The 20,416-nt window shown below is 44.4% G+C and overlaps 1 protein-coding gene across 3 annotated transcripts; it reads left to right on the plus strand.

The window, feature by feature from the left end:
* Positions 1-5,913: 5,913 nt before the first annotated feature.
* Positions 5,914-18,241, plus strand: THEM4 (thioesterase superfamily member 4). 3 transcript variants are annotated; one of them, XR_013997766.1, is made up of 7 exons: positions 6,017-6,189; positions 8,873-9,047; positions 10,541-10,715; positions 11,241-11,351; positions 11,802-11,926; positions 15,267-15,413; positions 15,691-18,219. XR_013997766.1 is itself a non-coding variant. In XM_081122348.1 (6 exons), the coding sequence occupies exons 1-6, from the start codon at positions 6,091-6,093 to the stop codon at positions 15,768-15,770; spliced, it is 765 nt and encodes a 254-aa protein (XP_080978474.1). In that variant the 5' UTR covers positions 5,914-6,090; the 3' UTR covers positions 15,771-18,241. The 3 variants fall into 3 exon arrangements, 1 of the variants encoding a protein (XP_080978474.1); XR_013997767.1 differs by having other exon boundaries at positions 15,283-15,413; positions 15,691-17,189; XM_081122348.1 differs by lacking the exon at positions 15,267-15,413 and having other exon boundaries at positions 5,914-6,189; positions 15,691-18,241.
* Positions 18,242-20,416: the final 2,175 nt, after the last annotated feature.

The raw sequence follows: 20,416 nt of genomic DNA on the forward strand, positions 1-20,416 counted from the left end.
GACAGGGTTAGGGAGGGAGTTTAAAGAGCACTAAAACAACAAAATATTTTTGAAGGAAAAAAAGAGAAATGTGGTGGGAAAACAGCCAGGAGGAAAGTGAGACATTTCTTCTTCCCATCTGTAAGTGTCACTTGTTTTATTCCTGTCCCACATCCCCCACACAGAGTGACACCCCTGTCCCAGTGCCTTTTGGCTTCTTTCAGAATTGTGCTAAAGATCAATGAGAAGCAGGTTCAATGGGCCTCTGATGCCCCCTGCAGGATCCTCAAGGCAACTTGCTCTTTTTATTTTATTTATTTCTTTAATGTGACTTATCAGACCACACTTAATCTTTGTATAGAAACCAAAGATTTCTGTAATGAGCTAGAGCAACTACAGATCTCAACAAGTGTATGGTTCTGGAATGATTTTCATATTATGCTTTGGCATTCCCCATATTAATATTTCATCATGATTTATAAAAGACTGGTAGTGCAGTTTGCTGTGATTTAGTTAAAATGCATGAGCCTTGTCAGAAAGATCCGGCTTTTAATTCCTGCTTCATAACTTACTAGCTATGCAAACCTGAGAAAGCTCATTAATCTCTCAGAGCTGTTTCCTCACCTTTAAAAGAGATATGTCAAGATAGGCCTTATAGGGCTGCTGTGAGAATTAAAGAGAGCCCTGGCCAGTTTGCTCAGTGGTTAGAGCGTCGGCCTGAGGACTGAAGTGTCTCAGGTTCGTTTCCAGTCAAGGGCGCCTCGGTTGCAGGCTCGATCCCCAGCCCCTGTCCAGGCACATGCAGAAGGCAACCAATAGATGCGTCTCTCTCACATCGATGTTTCTCTCTCTTCCTCTACCTCTGAAAAGCAATGGGAAAAATATCCTCAGGTGAGGATTTAAAAAAAGAAAGAATTAAATGAGATATTATGGGTATAAAGTGCTTCATTCAGCATCTAGAACCTCAGTAGGTAGTAGCTTTTATTTCTTTAGTCCAAAGAGAAAAGTATATTAAGAGCTCCATATCCCTTGTGACACCGGAAGCCAACTTATAACAACAGTTATACATTCTTTATTTTCTCTCTCTCCCTCCCTCCATGTGAAGATGGCTGTAGTTTCTGCTCTGGAGAGAGAAACCCTATAGGTGGAGCTAATGCTTCTCGAAGCTGCCAGCTCCCCTGTGAGAAGTGCTGTCCATTCTTAGGGTAACTCACACTTCATTTTCCAGGAAGACTCCTGGAACTCAAATACTTTTTCTTGCAGCCCTGGAAACATGGCAGAGCATTCACCTACAGTTTTCACACCACAGATTTCTCTGCCCTGGACCCTGCTTCCTCTGACCTTAATCCCACTCAGGCGAGGACACGGATTCTGCTCACCAGCCACTCTCAGTGTGTCTGCCGTACAATCCACCTGACAGGACCACCTGTATAGAACCACCAACAAGCAGCAATTCAAAATCTGTCACCTCTGCTAGGCCATCAGATTTGATGGTGATCAGCGTTGTGGTCCAGGCTTCAAGGAGAGCTAGGATGTGTATTTCTGGTGGTATTTCTGAGCTAGTTTGAATCACTAAACATACTTCAGTGTCTTTAGGTACAAACAGTCCTGCCATGGATGTAAGAACTGGAGAAAGGAGCAGAGCATCTTACCCCTCTTTTTATCGAAAAGAGTCCCCAAGATCTCATTGTATAGATCTGTTGGCTCCTTTATACCCAAGTTGAAAACCAAAAAGGTTAAATAATGAAACAATCTAAATCTGCGTGAGTCGCAGATCACTAAATTTTGAAGCTCTCCTAAGCCTCCAATAAGACAGTACTCATCAGTTAAAGGTACAGACTCTCAGATACTGAGATACGTATTAGCTTACTGAGGTAAATGAGCCTAAAATTGTATCAGGAAATAGAGATGTATAAAATCTTCCTAATTACTCAAAGGATATTTAAAATAGCCAAAATTTTACCTACTGACCACAAATTCAGAAAATTCAGGATAAAAGTAAATGAAATAAATAGACAATTACCTAAATACACTTGTGGCAGGCAGAATGATGGGCCCCCATAGTTGTCCGAATCTCAATCCCCAGAACCTAGGCATATGTCCCCTCTCATGGCAAAATGGACTTCTGGCTGATATGACTGAGTTAGGGATCTTGAAATGAGGAGATTTATCCTGGATTATCTGGGTGGGTCCGATGTAATCATAGCAGTCCTTAAATGTGAAAGAAGGAGGCAGAAACGTCAAAAGAGATGTGATGACAGAAAGAGGTTGGGGTGATAGCATTGCTGGCTGGGGCCCCAAACCAAGGGCTGAGGGCACCCTCTAGAGGCCAGAAACAGTAAGGAAACAGACTGTCCCCAAGCCCTCCAGCTGAGCGGATAGATCTTAGCCCCATGAGAACCATTTCAAACAGCTCCACACAGACACCAAACGGGGGTAATAAAAAAGCCACAAGGAATCTGGCATTATTCCTAATGCATTTCCCCACAAGCTGGTAAGATGTCACAGTTGTCAGTGGGCTATTAACCATGTTTCATGCTCACTTCTCCTCCTATATAATGTCAACCTAAAACCCCATATTTACAGTTTCTCTGGCAAAAAATAATGGCATGCATTTGAGAAAAAATGTCTAATAAGCAAACAGATCTACAATGTTGGTATTGCTTCTCAATATCTATCAAAATTTTCATGTAGGGTTATCTGAAGTATATGTAAATAACAGTACAGTTTTCTCTGGATTAGGCCAAATTGTCAGGAAGCTGTATACTTATATTGGTTTTGCCTGCCCTGCTGGCTCTCTTCCATCCTCTTGAATTTCACTAGACTTTGGTGCCATCAGCTTATATGGAGAGACATTACATGGAAGAGCCCTGAGAGACTTGTTACAGAAAGGATGTCATTAAGGATGTTACTCACTGCCTTATACAGAATCCCCTCTATAGGAACCCCGACATAAATCCAAGTTGTAAGGTCTCAGTATCAGAAATGGGTAAGCTGCTCCTAAGCAGAGGGTCATTCCTCTTTTTAACTCTTACAGCAATATAACATATATGATATTATACTTTTGTCAAAAACTATACAACATAAAGAGTGAAGTTTAATGTAAATTATGGACGTTAGTTAATGTATCACTATGGTTCATCGATTGTAACAAATATTATACTAATGCAAGTTGTTAATAATAGGGAAACGTTTGGAAGGAGAGGAGATATATGGGAACTCCCTGTACTTTCTGCCCAACTATTCTGTGAACCTAAAACTGATCTAAAAAGTAAAGGCTATTTAACTGTATATGTTTGTATATGACATGCATACAGCACAGGGCACACCTCTGTTGTGCAGGGGGTTCTGGGAAGATGGAGGCAGCGGTGGCAGGAGCACAGTTTGTCAATCTCTCCGAACCCTCTCATAAAAAATCGACAACCTGCCCTGGCCTGTGTGGATAAATCAAAGGAAGGTTCCAATTCTTACACCCAAGTGCCTGACTTTTCTATTTGCCCACTGGAGCCCTCCAGGGGTACCCCACTCCTTATAGTCTACAACAGAGCCCACCTTTCTTCCCTCTGCCCCCAAACACACTTCTCTTTCCCACTTTGAAGAGCACCTTCCACTGTCCCTCCAACCCCATGCAAGCCCAGAAACCCGAAGGACATCGTGACTCCGCCTCTCCTATGCCCAGGTCTCATCCATTACCAAATCCCTTCACTCCCACTTACCCCACAAAGAGCTCTCGAGTGTACCCAATTCCAATGCAGTTTCCACAGAGCCTCCATCATGATCTCTCTAAAATAGAAATCAGATGTTACCCCTCTGCTAACAGTGCCCCCGTGGCTCCTCACTGCCTAGATAGTAAGCCCCAAGCACATCAGTACAGATGGTAGTAACAGTCTTTCAGGATACTGAAGGCCCTGCCTGCTTCTCCAGCCTCGTTTCCCCTACATTCCCCTCCTAGCCAATGCCCAAACCCCACAGAAACTATTCGGTAGTTCCTTGAACTTGCCAAGTGATGCCAGGTTCTCCGTTGGCATGGAGAATCACTCTTGGATGCCCGGCACCTGCCTGTTTACTCCTGCCTAATTTGCTGGGCCGACTCCTGTTTGCCGTCAAGGCTTAACTCACACTTCACCTGTTCAGGGATTTAGCAACTCACGGGAGAAAAATTTCACTATGAATCTTTTGTAGCTTTCTTTTCCAAGCCTGTTTAGGCATCTGGATTAGTGGCTAATCCTAAATGGTTTTATACAATAGTAAAGGCAGTAGGGCCTACAGTAATGCCACAGTTACAAAAGTCAACAGGTTCTCTTTCCAGCCTCCCTTTCTGGGAACCCTTCTCCTACTACCCAAAGGAAGGGCATACCCTGCATCCATCCAGAATCTCACGTCTCATGAGAAGATTCCGTTTACTAAGATGTTGATTCAAAATCCCAGCAGGTTTTTTGTAGACACTGACAAGCTGATTCTAAAATTCATATGTAAATGTAAGAGGCAAAACAGCTTTGAAAAGAAACAAAGTTAAAAATAAATTCAAAACTACAGGAATCAAGACACTACCAAGAAAGCATGAGAAAAATAACTAGATCAACGGCACAGAACAGAGAGTCCAAAATAGATCCATACCTATATGGAAAACCAATTTTTGATCCAGGTGAAAAGACCATTGAATTGAGAAAAGAGAATCTTTCAACAAACAGTGCTGCAATAATTGGAAGTAATTGCCCCCCCACCCACACACACACGAAATGATAACACTTGGATCTGAACTTAGATCCAGGCCCAGGCCAAGTTTATTTATCTCTGATAAATCTCTCCTGAAAGCGGCCCCTCCAGTCTCTCCTTTACTCTGTGAGTGGTTACAGAGCTGTGTTGGTGGAGAAACGCTCTGTAATGACGTGCTGGGGTAAGCAATTCCAATAACCCATTATTCCAGTAATCCCTTGAGTCTTAAAACTTCACCTTAGGATGGACTTGGACTGTAGTATATTGGTTGTTTAATAAAAAGGAGAGACAGGAAGGCCCTCATTTGCATAAATATCTGAGTAAATACTCCCATCCAGTCAATTTCAAGCTACCACTGTGATATGACTGAATGTGGATATTGGTAGAAACGTTCCTAGTATTCCCACCATACAAATACAAGAGAGATTAATAACCTCAAGAGCACAGATAACAGTAAAATAATCGGAAATTAGTGTCAGTATCTAACACCTTCATTTTTAATATGATTTATTTAGTTTTAAGTTTCACATAATTTAAATTTTAATAATGGCAGTGTTTAAGCATTGATCAGCCAAATTCTTGAAATTTTAACAATCTGCTCCCGTGGCCTGTACAAGCCAGCTTCTGGGGGCACGTTCTTTGTAAGGGGCACAGTATGAGGCCAGGTAACCTCTAACTTCGTGATTCCTGCGGAAAGAGGAGGTCCTGGCAATAGTAAAACTCAATATCCATTCTTCTGAGCTGGACAAACATGAGGACACAGAGGCCAGGCGGGTTGAAGAATCTGCACAAGGTGTTGAGCGGTGGAGGGGAATCTGAGCTCAGGTCTGTCTCCAAAGCCAGAGACAGCACATCCTTCCGATGTTCCTACGATTTTGATTTCCATTTGGAAAAGCTTGACTTAAGGACTTTCAGCTCCGCGGAAAGTGTTAAGGGTGAGTGCGGGAGGGACGGGGCGTGGAGAGGCGGACGGAGCATTTTAAAAGCATACACCCTTTGCGCCCAGAAAGTTCTCAGTACCAACCCGATCCCAGGGCCTTGTCCACGGCCTACAAGGAAACGCTTTATTCCTACAGTTCACTGTGTGGGATCCCACCCGCCCCAGGGCCTTAAGTCTTCTGCAGGAGGGACAGCGGCTTGGGGACAAAACGGGGCCGCGTTCGGCGGGCGCAGGACCCGGCGGAAGGCGAGTAACTCCGACGCTCGCAGCGCGCAGGCGCCGGCTTCCCGGCCGAGGGACTTGAGCTGCCGCCGCTGGGCGGGCCCTCGCCCGGCTCCGCCCCCCGCCCCTCGCTAGCACGTGATCTTCGCGTCAGGCTCCGCCCTCCTGCCGCCAGGTGAGCGGGCCGGTGAGCGGGCGGTCTGGCGGCGCGGCTCCCCTGCGCCCTCGGAGCCATGTTGCGGAGCTGCGCCGGGCGCCTGCCCGCGCTCGGGGCCCTGCGAGGCCTGCGGGGAGGCGCGCGCCCGCCGGCGAACGACCCCGGAGCCGCACGGGTGAGTCCCGGGGAGCAGAGCGGCGGGAGTGGGCGTCGTGGCGAGAATGGTCGAGGACACGCCTACGGGGAAAGGTCCCTGTAGTTGTTCGTCCATCACGTGTAGCAGGGGATCTCAGAGGAGGCGCTGACGCCACTCGAAGGGCGTCAGTGTTTACTGGGCCGCAGGGTCTTCCGCCCTGAGATCGAAACCCTGCGCGGGGAGGCGGCTCCGTTTTGAAAGCGAGCAGGGTATTTGACCCTGGTCTGTAAGGGGAGAGCTACCCCTTCTCCTGAGAGTAACAAAGGTCAAGTTAGTCAAACGAGGTCACGCAGGACGCGCGCGGCAGGGTCAGCGCCGTCCCTCCGTCCAGCCGCCCTGGACGGGCGCGCTCTCCCGCAGGCTTAATCCTGATTTTCTCTGCGTGTCAGGCCATCGTACCCTCTCTCTAAGCCAGTTTCCTCACCTTTCAAGGTGGTTATAAGACTTAAAGGAATAAAAATTAAAATTTTTTTTTAAAATTTAAAAAAAGACTTAAAGGAGACAATGCGAGTGTTTCACAAAGAGCCTGGCATTAATAGTAAATATTATATCACTGTTTTTAGACCACTATGTTTTATTTCATTGATGTATTGAATTACTACTCATTTAGTTTGAAAGAAAGGTGACATTTCAAGATTTAAAAATATATTTTCTATGTGCTGTAATGAAGTGCTAAGGAACATGAGAGGAGGGAACAGCCCTGTACTGAGCAAGACCTGGGAGCTATTGTAGCTTGCTTTTAAAGAATCGTGAAGTGCAGAGTGGTGGTTGATCCTGTATCGTCTTGCACATTAAAAAAGAAAATGCCCTGTGCTAATTTCACAACAAAAATAAAGTCGGTGCCCTAGTTATATGTTGGTGCCTTTGTGATCCGTGTTGAGAATATTTAACAGTATAGTATTTACAGGCTTTGTAAGTCATGCTTCGTTCTTTTTAACCTTAAAAGGAGACACTTTTTTTTTTTTTAAAGTCATCACTTTACTCAACAAGTCCCACTTGAAAAAAATAAATAACCAAAGGTCAAACAAAACTTTTCCTCTACTCAGGACAAAAAGTAATGATTATCCCTAACATTCACCCCCCCGTATGCCATGTATGCTCTGAATCTACAAGTGCCTTTACTTCAAGTATGTCTTAGCTCTCACCTCCTTGATCTGAAACTTTTATTATTTTTACTTCTCACAACATCTGGGGTCCTAAACTCAACATCACCCAAACTAAAATTAATAGTTTCACTCCCGCTCTTTGCCTCCTGACACACCCAGGAACACTAACAGAACTTTCTTTTCCTTCCATTCACTGCAACCCCAGTATCCTAAATATCTCTTAAGTCTTTCTTCATTTCTTGCTACCTAGTTCAGCTACTAACCATTATCTCACCTGGACCTTTGTGAGTCTTTTAGCTGGTTCCCCTACGGTTGCTTCTCACCTTGCAATTCCTCCGTTACACCAGAGGGAGGTTCCTAAAACCTAAGTTTGCTACAGAACCCAAGTTCATGTGCCCACCACTTCCAAAGGCCAAAACTCAAAATGTCTGGAGTTTGGAGTAAGGAGAGGTTTATTGATCCAGAAAGCGCCAGCCGAGAAGATGGGAGACCTAATGGTGCCTCAAATCTATCGTGCTCATTGAACTAGGTTAAGGGTTTTGTCAACCGATGGTTGTTGGCAGGGTCACCAATTCAAAGTCAACAGGAATCCCCAATTTGGGGTGCAGTGAAGAAGGAACCTATTCAGGGCAAAACAGCTCAATTGTGATACAGCTCGGCTGTGCGGCAGCCCTGGGGCCAGGCCGCTCTCTGGCTAGATAGCTCTGCTCCGCTCCTCGCTGGTCTGCTCCACTCTGTTCCAGGGAAACATCTTGGATGTTTCAGCTCAGCCAGGGAAAAGCCGTCTTTGGTGGAAGGGAAAAGTGCCCTCCCAGAGCCAGAGGGGATCTGACTTACATATAGACAGAAGTCCCCGCTGGTCCTTTTCATGCAGATGAGGACTCCAAATCCTTGAAGTTTGATTGGTCCAAAGGGCACTGTCCTGACTGGTCAGAATGGAGCCACTTTGGTCAGTGAAGATGTTGATGGTAATATAGCTGTGTGGCTCCTACTGGATAGGGGAAGCTTCAGTCCAATTGGTTCGGCATCTCAAAATTATTTCATGCCTTCTTGCTTTTGCACAGTTTCTTTACCAACAGTGCTCTTTCTAGCTGCCTAATTTCTGCCTGTCTAACCAAGATTCAAGTCATAGAACCTCTCCCTGAACCCCCAGTCTGAGATGAATACCTCTCCCCTGTGCTCTGCCTTCCTGTGCAAACCCCACTAGTAGCACTTTTTACATGGAGGAAGATGTCTGTCCTTCATGTCTCTCTATTTCTGGTACCTGGCTCACCTGTGCTTGATTAAGGTTTGGGATAAAAGGGAGCCCACAGACATGGGCTTGCTGCTGGCTCTCCCAGCAGCTAGTTGGGTGACATTGAGCAAATCATTTACCCTCTCTCAATCTCCCATTTTTCCCAAGGAGGTTGGACCAGGTAATCCTTGAAAATTGCTTCCCCTCCGAAGTGACAAGCTTCTATAAAGATGAAAAGCAGCAAAATAGTCTCGAAAATAGGAGACTATGTTATGACATAGAATGCACCTCCCGTTACTCTTCTTTTTCTTCTGTCTTTTAGAGGTCGTTTTTCTTTGAGCACGACCATTCTCTCCCCAAGCCCAGCTGGAGCAAGGACATGCGACTCCTCTTTGACCAGTTCATGAAGAAATGTGAAGATGGCTCCTGGACACTTTTGCCTTCATATAATTATAAACCAATTAATAGGGATCAGGACGTCTCAACCTTAATGAATGGTAGGAACAGTGACTCTCCCATAAAGAATATTTAAATATTGCCCTGGCCAGTGTGGCTCAGTTGCTTTAGCATCCTCCCGTGGACCAAAAAGTCACTGGTTTGATTCCCAGTCAGGGCACATACCCAGGTTGCGGGCTTGATCCCCAGTAGGAGGCGTGCAGGAAGCAGCCAATCAGTGTTTCTCCTCACATCAATGTCCCTCTCCCCCCCCCTTCCTCTCTCTTGAAAATGAATAAAAACATGTTGGGGGGAAAAGAATATTTAAATAGCAAATATAAAACTAAGAACAGATTGAAGCACTAGTTACCACTTGAAAAAGGAAAGAGTATAGTGCAGGGGTTTCTATAATCTTCAGTTTTATAATAAAGGCCAGAAATCTCAATGAATTTTGCAGATTGTGGGAGGGCATAAAGTCTTTTGCCAAGAATAAGACTGCCTCCCACCCTGGCATCCTCATCACCACTAGCAGGAGTGAACAAAGGCCCCCAAAGAGCCTCCACCCTGCCACAGCCTCTTCCTGTCTCTGTCTGAGGCTGTCATCAGTAATCTCATTTTACTATTTATCTCAACATATGGCTCTGTCACCCTAAGAAGCTTAGGTTGCTTAGGTCACCCCCTCATCTCCCAGACTCATGATTCCCAAGGTAACCTACCGCACCATTAACACACAACATTATACTTTCTCTTCTGTGTGTGATCTTTTATTATTTTATTTATTTATTTTTAAAATATATCTTTATTGATTTCAGAGAGAGGAAAGGAGAGGGAGAGAGAGACAGAAACATCAATAATGAGAGAGTCATTGATCAAGCCCACAACCTGGGCATGTGCCCTGACCGGGAATTGAACCCTGATCACCTGGATCCTAGGTCAACGCTCAACCGCTGAGCCATGCCCGGCCAGGCTGTGTGTGATCTTTTAAATTAAAAATTTTTTTAGCAGTTTCAGGTTTACTGAAAAATGAGTGGAAAGTACAGAGTTCCCATATACCCCCTACCCTCCCACCCAGGCTTCCCCTGTTATTAACACCTTGCATTAGAGTAGTACATTTGTTATAATTGTACTACTAGTATTGTACTACTAGTACATTATTATTAACTAAAGTCCATACTTTACATTAGGGTTCACTCTTAAGTTTTACTTACTATGGGTTTTGGCAAATGTATAATGTCTTACTCCAAGAAGGGTTTCTGTGTACACCTTAGTATTTTATTCAGTATATCCTCAGCATTTATATACGATATTTTCTGATTGCCATGTATAAGTACTTTGTTTTCGTTCATTTATGTATACTATGGCCTCGGTTAGGCTGTTAATTCCATGAGGGCAAAGCTCTTATATTCTGTTTCCTTGGGACCCTCCCATTCCGTTCCATTTTGTACCTGGTTGACATTTGAATCGGTCATCCACCAACCTGTTATTCTAGCAGGGTACAGATGTTTAGCTCTGTCATGGCATCTTTCTCACACCTGTTTCTCGTGTGCCCATCCAGCTTATTTCCCTACAGCCTCAGAGCTAGGAAACAAGGAGAAACTGTCACAAGCCCAGCTCTTTGGCACAAGTTTTAAGGATGGCCTGGGTTTTGAATATGTGATGTTCTATAACGATGTTGAGCAAAGGGTAGTCTGCGTGTTTCAGGGAGGCCCTCACCTGCAAGGAATGCCCGGGTAAGAATGACAACCTAAAATGTCTCTCTAAAAGATTGTTATCTTGTACTATCCCTTTGAACTAGAATGAAGGCATTAAAATGGTAATGTAGATATATTTATTGATATGGAAGGATGTTTATAATAAATCACAAAAGCATAGGACTTAAGGCAATAGTGTATAATCTAAGAGAGTATCATTGGCATGTTAACAGAGGGCCTTACAATTTTTTCTTTTTCTTCTGTTTATCTACATTTCCTAAATTTTTAAACAATGATGTGTATAGTTAGTTTAATGAATACATAATATAAATTTCTAAGTGATATTTTAACTTTGCTTGCTCGTGATCTGATTACCTGGTTTATTACAAACAGTACACTTATGATATGAACAAAGTAAAGTAGGGGACATGGGTATTTGACACTCGGTACACTGATGATGTACTAAGTGGACCTTTCATAAGTAAATTATATAGAGATGCTTGGATAATCTTTCTCTTTTCAGACTTTTTGGAAACATTTTTCATTCCTTCCTATTATAACTAGATTTCTTCATGGAGGTGCCATTGCAACCATGATTGATATTACTCTTGGTATGTCTGCAATTATAGCGGGAGGAATTGTCATGACTGCCAATCTCAACATCAATTTTAAAAGGTAAATTCATGGGTATTCTCTGCTTCTTGGGTGTCATAGGTCAGGTTTCCCAGCAACAGACCCTATGGCAGAGAAAATGAGAGAAACTGGCTGAGACCATCCCATGGTCCTGTTTTCATTTCTTTAAAGGATTTTAGCTTCCTTCAGACTTTGCTGTTTCATCAGATGGCACAACCTGTGGTATCACAGCTGGAATCCCTCATGATCCTTTGAACCTAACCCAGAAGGTCATTCAGGGACCAGATTCCCAGGAGCCACCTGAGAGCAGTGGTGCTTGGGAGGAAGGGGTGTGAGTGGGTGCTGGTGTCAGCCTCTTTAAGAAATGTTCTGTCTAGGAAAGTGAGGCCCCAGTGACATCAGGTATCATAAATTGCCCCACCTTGTCATACACTTGATCATCTCTCAGTGTTACATAAATCTGATAAAAACACTTTTTTTTTTCTTCTGCAGACCTATCTCCCTTTGTTCTGTTGTTTTGATAAATAGCCAACTTGATAAAATTGAAGGAAGGAAACTGTTTTTGTCCAGTAATATTCAAAGTATTGATGAGAAGATCCTACACACAGAGGCAACAGGTAAGAAGCTGCCACTCTTTGGTTTGGTTTGGGTTTTTTTTCCTTTGGGGGGTTTGTTTGGGGTGGTTTTTTTTCTGGGTCTATTTTTGTTGGGTTTTGGTGGGGGGGGGGGTTTGGTTTTTGCTTTGGTTTTATAAACTACACATGCCCCCAAAATTTTAATTCATTGTCATTCAAAGAATAAGTTAAAGGTATTCCTTATACATGCCAGTAGGGAGCTATTTGCCAATATTTATCAAAGGTACAAAGTCATGCACCCTTTGACCCAGGATTTAATTGGTACAGGTGTACTGATATGTGTGCAAAATTACAACATATGCAGTTGCTCTAGGGTCCCAGTAATTGTGTTATTCATGCAGTGTTATTTGGAATAGCAAAAGATTGGCAAAACACAGACATCCATAGATAGGAGACTGGTTAAAGAGAATACAGTTTATCCGTAAACTATATTGTGTGTACCATAAAAAGTACTGTGGGCCCTGGCTGGGTGGCTCAGTTGGTTGCAGTGTTGTCCCGTGCACCAGAAGGTTTTGGGTTCGATTTCTGCTCAGGACACATATCCAGGTTGTCGGTTTGATCCCCAGTCAGGGTGCATATGGGAGGCAACCGATAGATGTTTCTCTCTCACATTGATGTTTCTCTCTCTCTTCTTCTCTCTCTCAAATCAATGAAAACATCTTCAGGTGAGGGCTGCGGGAGAAACAGGACTATGGAATTTTGTGGTGCCATAAATAACAATAAGGAAACTATGCCCGATATGGAGCTACCTCATTAATATGTATTGAATGAAAAATACAAGGTGCAGATGTTATCATTTGCGTAGGAAAAGTGGAGTTCTTCCTATTCCCTTCCCCTTTCTTCCTCTTTCCCTCTCTCCTTCCTTCCTGAATAATTTATTCCAGAGCCATGTAGAGTCAAGCATGGTAGGCTCAGTGTGGGGGGGCCAGAGGGAGAGGCGGCTGCAGTAGCCCTGCGCCATGTCAGAGCCTGAGTGGAGTGAGGAGGGTGTCCGCCCGGGAGTGGCCCAGAGCAGGGTGTCCGAGCCCAGGCAGGGTAAGCAAGGCTTCTACTCGGGGAGCAGCATGGGTGTCAGAGCCCACAGAGTGAGGGTGGCATCTGTACGCTCACAGGCATGATGAGAGCCTGGTTTCTCACTGTCAGAGCAGGAGGGTCCAGACATGAAAAGAGAACATGAGAACGAGCCCTGTGGTGTGGCCTGGAACTGGAGGTGTTGGACACCTGTGTTTTCCCTCTTTTGCTCTTGCAAATAATGTCATATTGAGTAACTTTGTATGTTGTCACTTTGCACAGATTTTGGCAAGTTACTTTTCCAGTGGCTCAGGAGGAAACAGTTCTTTGTACTAGTCTCTCAGTTTTTCCGTAAGCTTGAAATTATTTCAAAATGAAAAGGAAGAAATTGGAAGGAAGTGAAAATGTCTGTATATACTGTATAAACATTAACATTGTATATACTGTGCAAACTATATATACAATGTTAATATACTGTATATACTGTATAAACTGTATAAACATTAACATTGGTTGCCACTGGGAAGGGGAACAGGTAGGCCGGGGCGGAGAGGGAAGTCCACTGTATGGGTGCCCTTTTGTACGTTGTGGAAGTGGAAGTGGTTTTGTAAGTGGATTACCAGGAGAGGAGCTAGGTTTTGTGGGGCAAAAGTTTATATAATTTAAGAAGCCAGATTTAAGAAAAAGAATGCAAACTTGGGTACAAAAATGAATATTTATTTTAAGAAAAGAAATTAGAACATATTACTACTGTCTTGTAGATGCAGGTACCTTCCTTCTGAGATCTCTAGCAGTTTAGAAGAAATGCTCACACAGAAATGCTTCCCAGCTGCATTCTTGAGCACCACACAACTCCCCGCTATCACCTTTGCAAGTGGGGGGCCCTTGAAGCCTCACCTTTTTGCACTTCAGATTTAGACAAGTTAATTTAGATATCTTTGTATTTTTTATTGTAATTGATCTCAGATGCACAGGTTTGGGTTAATTATTATACTTGATTTAGGACACACAGTCTTCATTGGTACCTGAATGGTCATCTTTCATTTCATTAAACTGAAGAATAAACACCCTGGAACTTACCATCAAACAAGAACCAGAGTCTTAGTAATATTTTATCCCTACCTAGTTACTTTTTCCCATCTCGTCTCCTGCTTTTCCCCAGAAGTAACTCTGGCCTAGAATTTTTCGGTTTTTATGAAGGACATAGGCATACCTAAGGAATAGGTTGTTTAGTGTTTGTTTTTGAACTTTGTAGAAAAGATTTTGTGCTCTGTGAGCTTGTCTGGGATTTGATTTTTTATCACTCATCTTCACGGTACTGAGGTTCACCAGTGTTGCTGGCTATGTAGCTTGTTCATTTTTACTGCTATAGAATATTCCACTGTGTGGCTATGTCACAGTGGATTTATCTCCCCTTCTGATGGTGGGCCTCTGACTATTATAAATGGGCCTGCTATGAACATTCTCGATCATGTCTCCTGGTGGTGTGCCTGGGCCAGCGCTTGGCCTGTACTCAGAAGCAGCGTTCTGGGTTGTAGAGTGTGAGAGTGCTCCACTTGATAGGGGAATGTCAGATTGTTTTTGAAAGCTGTCCCAGTTTACACTCCCACCAGCAATGTACAAGATTCTGTTGATCCCTATCTTCTCTAGCAATTGGTAAAATCAGACTTCGGGATTTTTGCCAATCAAATGGTTATACAGGTATATCGCAGTGTGATTTTGATTTGCATTTCCTTGATCACATATGGAGTTGAGCATCTCTTCATATGCTTATGGACCATATTTGTTCCCCATTGTGTGACATTCCTGTTTGTTCAGCCTTTTTTATTGTTTTTTTCTCATTTTTTTCCTGATTTATAGTTATTCTTTTATATTAAACCAATCTTTTTATTGGATATATAAACTGCATCTATCTCCTTTCAGTATATAAGTTGTCTTTTCTTTAAGAGCTTTTTTTTTTTTAAATGCTCACCCAAGGGTATTTTTTCCATTGCTTTTCAGAGAATGAAAGGGAGGGAAAGGGGGACGGGGTGGGGGGGGGGAGAGAGGGAGGGAGAGAGAGAGAGAGAAACATTGATGTGAGAGAGACACATAGATCGGTTGCCGAGGTACGCGCCCTTGGCTAGAACCTAACCCAGGACCCTTCAGTCCTCGGGCCGACGTTCTAACCACTGAGCCAAACTGGCTAGGGCTAAGAGCTACTTTTTATAAACAAAAATTTTTCATGTTAATGTAGTCACATTTATTAAATGTTTTCCTTTATGGTTAATGCTTTTTGTGTCTTGTTTAAGAAATTCATTTTTCCCCTAAGTGTTGGCTGTTTGTAGGAATGATGGATGAAAGAAGCAGGAAGAAGATCATGAATAATTTGAATCCATCAACTTAAAAATCCCATTCCAGGCTGTGGGTTATATTTCAATCTCACTAAACCTTTCAGGATCCTAGAGGTACCAGATAGGTCAGTTATAATTTTACTTCCTTCCCTTACTCTTTCTAATGGAAATGGTAATGAACCATGAAATGGCCAAATGGTAGAGATAAGATACCTAGGAAAGATAATACAATATTGAGATAGTTGAAAGTTGATTCTAAATTTGGCTGAAAAATGAGAGAGAGACTGAAGGCACAAATATGAATCTATTGCCTTTCTGTGAATATTTCTATTTAGAGAAGTCCCATCAGGTTGAAGTCAGTTGACTTATAATCATCTTTTGTTTTTCTGTTTGTTCTTTTAGGCTTATTTATAAAGCTGGATCCGGAAAAAAAAAAGTTAGACATAAAAGAGCTGCTGGTGAATTCTACTCCACCTGCATAAGGCTCTCCTTCCTCCGGAAGACCCAGTCCTGCTCTGCTCGCTCACTGTTGAGCCCCCCATATGGTGAAGCCTGCTAACACTGCCGTCCTGAACAGTCTGCTGAACACAACTCAAGGAGCTCTTCCACCTTCTAAATTTTTTTTTTTGATTAATCTTCACCCAAGGACATTTTTGCCATTGATTTTTTTTAGAGAGTGAAAGGGAGGAAGGAAGAGAGAGAGAGATCCCACACACACTGGGATCGAATCTGCAACACAGGTATGTGCTCTGGACTAGGAGTCGAACCCACGACCCTTCAGTGCACGGGCCAATGCTCTAAACACTGAGCAAAATGGGACAGGGCTCTACCTTCTAAACTTTTTAACACAGAAACAGTTCCTATGAGAGTATCAGCAATTCTTTGTGTGTCCTTACAATAAGTGATTTTCCTGAAGTTTGAATGGGCTCCTTAAGGTAATACCTGCAAACTTGGGAATGCCAGAAAACCAAAGGAAGGAACAAATATGTGGATGCATATATGCATGTGTGAATAATGTGTGCATTCATGATTGATAATTTACAAAGCTAACCTTGTATCTAAAATCGTTTTGACTACAGGAGGAAACACAACTAGTTCCCATAGGATTCTAGGGATTACACCACTGTGCCATTTTTAAAATAGGCTGTGCAGTCGTGTCTTACAAACAGCATAAGTTGTCATCACTGGAAGGACCCTGGATTTGTTTCCTGTGTCTTAATCTATTCAGGCCTCTGTAAGAAAATTCCACAGACTGGGTAACTTATAAACAACAGAAATGTATTGCTCATGGTTCTGGAGGCTGAACAGTCCAAGATCAAAGCATCAACATGGTCACCTGGTGAGAGTTTATTTCTAGGTTCATAACTGGCGCCTTCTCACTGCGTCCTCATGTGGAGGAAGGGGTGGGGCTAGGGAACTCTCTGGATCCTCTTTTATGAGGGCACTAATCCCATTCATGAGGGCTCCATCCTCATTAGTTAAGAATCTCCCAAAGGCCCCACCTATTAGTACTACCACATTGGACATAAGGGTTTCAACATAAGAATTTGGGGGGAGTCACAAACAATACCATAGCATTAGGGCTGGCATAGCAAAGTACCACTGACTGGGTAGCTTCAAACAACAGAAACTCATTGTCTCACAGTTGTGGAGACCAGAAGTCCAAGGTGTGAGCGAGGCCATGCTCCTTCTGAAGGCACCAGGGAAGGAACTTCCATGCCTCTCTCCCAACTTTTGATGCCTCGGGCATCCCTTGGTTTGTAGACACAAGCATGCCTCAATTTATTATGTTTCACTTTATTGCCCTTTGCAGATGTTTTTTATTCACTGAAGGTCTGTGGCAATCCTGTGTCACAGGATTTCTTATAGGCACGATTTTTCTAACAGCGTTTGCTCACTTCATGTCTCTGTGTCACGTTTTGGTAATTCTCACACTATTTCAAACTTTTCATTACTATTTATTTTTTATGGTGATCTCTGAGCCCTGATCTTTGAAGGTACTATTGTACTTGTTTTAGGGTGCTATGAACCCTGCCCCTGTAAGATGGTGAACTTAATGTTTGTTCTGACTACTACACTGACTGGCTGTTCCCCCATCTCTCCTCAGGCCTACCTATCCCATGAGACAACAATATTGAAATTATGCCAATGAATAGCCCTACAATGGCCTTTAAGTGTTCAAATGAAAGGAAGAGTCACATGTCCCTTACTTTAAATCAAAAGTTAGAAATCATTAGCTCAGTGAGGAAGGCATGCTGAAAGCCAAGATACGCTGAAAGCTAAGCCTCTCATGCCAAACAGAGCCAGGTTGTGAAAGCAGAGGAAAAGTTCTTGAAGGAAATTAAAAGTGCTACTCCAGTAAACACACAAATGATAAGAAAGCAAAACAGCCTTATTGGTGATATGGAGAAAGTTTTAGTGGTCTGGATAGATCAAACTGGGAGGGGGAGTGTGGGCCCACACTTGGACAGGGCTATTGCCTCCCACCATGTTCCAGGTGCCCACCCACTCCTGCCAAGGTGCCTGCGGGCTAAGCCTTCAGCAAAACCTAATCCAGAACAAGGCCCCCTGCACCTAGAGTCCCAAAAGCATAAGAGGAGCCAAGAGGGTGAGTTTCTTTGTTTAGGGGATTAAATATTCCAAATTTCACACCCTTGCGGTGGCCATGCCTATTCTGGCCAATGACCTGTTTCCAGGTGTGACTGACAGGCAAGTACCTTCCTGGGGTCATCCCAACTTTACTGAGCATGCGTCTATTTTCCCTATCCACTCCCCCAGCGATCTGCGGGGGAATAGACCAGTGTCTCCCTAGGAGTGTAAAGCTTTAGCTTCCTGGTGAAGATGTCCAAATGACCTGCCTATAATATTAGGCCTCCCCTTTGCTCCCTTCCTGTTATTAATAACTAGGTTAATTACAATGGTATCACATGCATGTTTTTGAATGTGTATGTCCACATCTGGGTATATAACTGGAGTATGTCTGTGTGAGTACGTGACTGTGTGTGAATGCATATATGAGTGAGTGTGGCCATGCATGTCTGTGAGTGCATGCAATGCACATGGCCATGTGTGCACGTGCACACCTGGTGTGTGCATTGTAAGAGCCAGGGAATTCTGCAGCTGCCGGAAGTGGGAGCAGGGAGTAAAGCACTGGAGTCCACAGTGTCCAGGAACCAAGCCAGCTCAACCTAACAGAGGGCACTGGGGAGGGAGCAAGACTTTCTCTGCACCAAGGAACTCTACACTGGAGCAGCTGTGGAATTGTTCTTTGCTGACAGGGCCACCAAGGCACAGCAGTGATGCCATGTGCCCAGTGTCCAGCTGTGGACAGGAGACCTTACCTCCAAGGAAGCCACATCTCCCAGACTCCCCTGCCCTGCTGAAGGCCAGGAGCCACAGCCTCAGGGAGGAAGACCCTCCCAATGAGTTCTTTCTCTTCACAGAGCCTAAGGCAGAGTCCAGAGCCAGACATCCCTGAACAGCTGGGCTCGGTCAGGCGGTTTAACATGAAACTTCATCTTGCCATGGGCACTCAAAGAATGGAATGCTAAAATTGCCCCTCATTCCGCAGAGGTATGAAGACAGAGCCCTCCCAGCCCCAGGGAGGAAGAACCAGTTTTTCAGATACTAATCATTCCGGCCTCGTGTTTGGGGCTCTGGGAACTCTTGTGAAAGATGAGAAGAATTTGGAAAAGAGAGGGGTCTCTCCCACCCCATCTATATGGAAGTCGGAGGATTGGCTGGGGAGACTGGAGGGGAAGGGTGGCTACAGGGGGGTTAGCAGGGAAATGACCCCAAAAAGGAGAGGGTTTCTAGTTTGATAAACACAGAGGTAAGGGCTGGAGGTGGGAGAGCCCTGGGTGGCTCCTCTGTGAGGGACAAGGTTCAGAAGCTCCTCCAGGAGCCACGTGTGAGCTGAATCATCACCTAGCCAGTGTCTCCCTTCACCTGCTCCCAAGGCCTGGTGGTGGTGCCTCCTGGGGCCTGACGAGGGCTTGCCTTCACAGGACCCCACCACACCCCACCCTCTCCAGTAACTTATCAGCAGGACCGATGCACCATCAGGGTCACAGGACTTGGCTTTGTACCCATCTGATTATCCTGTGTGGACACACTCTCCACCCCCAGGATGCCCATAGCCCTAAGGTACAGAAACAAAGATCACCTGTCACCATACTTGGAGGGCTCATGAGCTTGGCCCCTGATCTGGTTTAACAGTTAGTGACACCCCTGTTTCAGAGTTTTCAGGAGATAAAGGGGCTCAGGATATCATGGGGGTGGGTGTTAGGCATTTCATATGCTTTTAAAATGACTGCGACCTTACTTTGTACCCCAAGCTGGTGGAGCAGATGTGCCAGTGGCACCATGTTGCCGTCCCATTGGTTTGGAGAAACCACTTCTCAAGTGATTGTCTGGGTTTGAGAAAAAAGGGATTTCAGGCCTGGCTAGGGTCAACAAGCCCCAACCTGAGTGCACACACACACACCCTTCAGCATTTGTCACTTTCTAAGCTTAGAGGTCCTGCCTCTGCCTCTAAGCATTTCACAAAGAGGAGTTCAGTTCCAGTTGAGCTGTGGTAGGGGTTCTCCCATTTCTGCTGGGAGCTCAGGTTCCCCTCAGTCCTGGCACATTCTCTGTCCCTATACTCTGCTGGGACCCCCTCCATTAGCCCAGTGATCACACCAGGCAGCACCTCCTTATCAGCCCTGCCCTCCCAAGTGAACACCCCATTAGCCCAGCCACCCAGGGCCCCTCTGGGCAGAGCACTTAGCAACCATATCTTTTACCTCTACCCTGTGCCCCAGGCATGGTGAACACAGCCTTTTCCCCATGTTGGCTAGTCTGAGGCTGAGCTTCCACCCTTCCCCAAGCTTCCCCTTTAATACTTCCCACCAAAGACCAAGACCCAAAACCTTAGAAACCAGATGAAGCAAAAACCTTGAGGCAGCCTGGCCAGTGTGACTTAGTTGGTTGGAGTGTCGTACAGTACACAGAAAGGTTGCAGGTTTGATTCCGGGTCAGGGGTACATACCCAGGTTCCAAGTTCAATACTGGGTCTGGGTGCTTACAGGAGGCAACAGATCGATGTTTCTCTCTCTCTCCCTCTTCCTCCCTCTGTCTCTAAAAA

The sequence above is a fragment of the Miniopterus schreibersii genome, assembly GCF_964146895.1.
Source record: "Miniopterus schreibersii genome assembly, chromosome: 19".
Lineage (NCBI taxonomy): Eukaryota > Metazoa > Chordata > Mammalia > Chiroptera > Miniopteridae > Miniopterus > Miniopterus schreibersii.